This window comes from Apodemus sylvaticus, chromosome X (assembly GCF_947179515.1).
Source record: "Apodemus sylvaticus chromosome X, mApoSyl1.1, whole genome shotgun sequence".
Lineage (NCBI taxonomy): Eukaryota > Metazoa > Chordata > Mammalia > Rodentia > Muridae > Apodemus > Apodemus sylvaticus.
In genome coordinates this window covers 125,377,042-125,379,001 of record NC_067495.1, presented here as the reverse complement: position 1 = coordinate 125,379,001, position 1,960 = coordinate 125,377,042, and the positions used below count along the sequence as shown (strand labels likewise).

The 1,960-nt window shown below is 43.5% G+C and overlaps 1 protein-coding gene across 1 annotated transcript; it reads right to left on the bottom strand.

Annotated features, from left to right (window-relative positions):
• Window positions 1-214: 214 nt before the first annotated feature.
• On the bottom strand, window positions 215-1,345 carry Actrt1 (actin related protein T1). Its single transcript, XM_052171912.1, has one exon. It carries the CDS (start codon window positions 1,343-1,345, stop codon window positions 215-217), a length of 1,131 nt encoding a protein of 376 aa, XP_052027872.1.
• Between the last annotated feature and the right edge of the window lie 615 nt (window positions 1,346-1,960).

Sequence of the window (1,960 nt, the reverse complement as noted above, 5' to 3'; positions counted from 1 at the left end):
GCCCTCTTCTGGCCTCCAAGGGCCCATGCATGTGTGTGGTGCGTATATACATACACTTGGGCACACAAATAAAATATTTTTGGCATAAATAATTAAAACACAAAATCAGTGGCAGCTTTTGTGTTTATTTTATTAAATGCCAAGGAATGATGTTTACCCCCACCAATACTCCTGTCATCTGGTATTTATAGTAGTGCCCAGAGTTCGGTGGTCCTTAAAAGCATTTTCTTTGAACCACAAATGCCCCATACTCCTTGAAGTCCTCAGCAGTGACCCACATTTGCTTGAATGTTGTCAAGGATGTCATGACAGATCCACCAATCCAAGCTGAATAACATCTGTCTGGGGACGCTGTGATCTTGATAGGAGTTCCCTCAAAAGCCAGAACTTCCAGTTCTTTCAGGAGTCTATCCTGGAGCCCAGGAAACAGTGTGGTACCTCCAGAAAGCACAATTTCAGCAAACAGATTCTCTTGGATGTCAGTGTCACACTTCATGATGCTGTTGCAGACCATTTTTGAGATTCCTAAATCATGAATGCCTAGATGGTCAGGTGTAAAAAGAACCTCAGGCACCTGGCACAGGTGGTCACTCATCTGGATGGTATTCCCATCTGGCAGTATGTATTCGCTTAGGGACTGCTGACAACTCTTTTCTGTGTCTTTGTAGCCCCAGGAGACAGTACATAACTTCTCTTTAATATCATCCACCACTGCTTTGTTGAGGATGCAGGGGAAGGTGTAGCCTTTAGCAAGAAGGAGTCGGGTGAGGTGTTCTGTGATATCTCTCCCTGCCACGTATAGCTTGGTGATAGCACGAGGCAGAGAGTAGCCTTCATAGATGGGAACAGTGCAAGTGACCCCATCTCCACTGTCCAGTACCAGGCCAGTGATACAGGCAGAAGCACACAAGGCTCCTACTGCGTGGTTGCAAAGGTACAAGGCTGGTACATTAAATTTCTCAAACATTATTTCTGTGGTCTTCTCTCGGGTCTCTCTTGGGTTCAAGGAGGGCTCAGTCATGAAAACTGGCTGTTCATTGGGTTTCACTCCTAGCTCCCACTCAAAAAGGTCCTTCCACAGTTTTTCCATGTCATCCCATCTAGTTACCAGTCCACGCTCAATAGGATAGTGTAGGTATAAGCCATCGTACATGCACTGGGCTTCTTCTCCCACAAAGTACCTTTTCCGATTGGATCTTGCAGATGGAATGTTGAATTTTGGGTGGCCAACAACAGAGTTGATGACATGACGGGGTACAATCTCTCCTGAAATCCCAACTTTACAGAGTCCAGAACCATTATCAAAAATCACTGCTGGATTATCTAATCTAGCTAGATTAAGCATGCCTGGATTTGATCTTTTATACGTCAGCAATAGACTGTTTAGTTGGGCTACCCAGCGGAATTAAAGGTACCTCAGTTGTTCCCAGTCCACCAGAGTAGCAGGTCCTTAGCCCATGAATGTTGTCCCCTTTCTGGTGGTCCAGAGTCTGCTGAGAGGCAGCTTCAGGGATACTTGTTCCTTATGTCATAATGTAGCCATGGCAATAGATGCATGCATTCAGAAGCAAGAGGTAGAATGCTTTGGGGTATGTCTCTGAGCAAACAATATTCATTTGGAGAATGATGAAATGCTACAGACAAGTCACATAACATCACAGTTTGTAAGTAGCCTATGATCTCAAATGTGGTGCTTAGCTTTAGAATATATTAAAGTTGCATGTCTGAGAATTAAGTCTTTCATTTTTAATGTCTCTTTTTTATGTGTTTTTTATTAAAATTAGATTTTTCTTTCATACAATACATCCCAATCACAGTTTCTCCTCCCTCTACTCTTCCTAGCTTCCCACAGCTTTCCTTCTCTTCCAGATCCATGCTTCCTCTATTTCCTCTTCAGAAAAGAACAGGTCTCTCAGAGATGACAGCTAGACTGGCCAAAACAATATACATTAAGACAAGG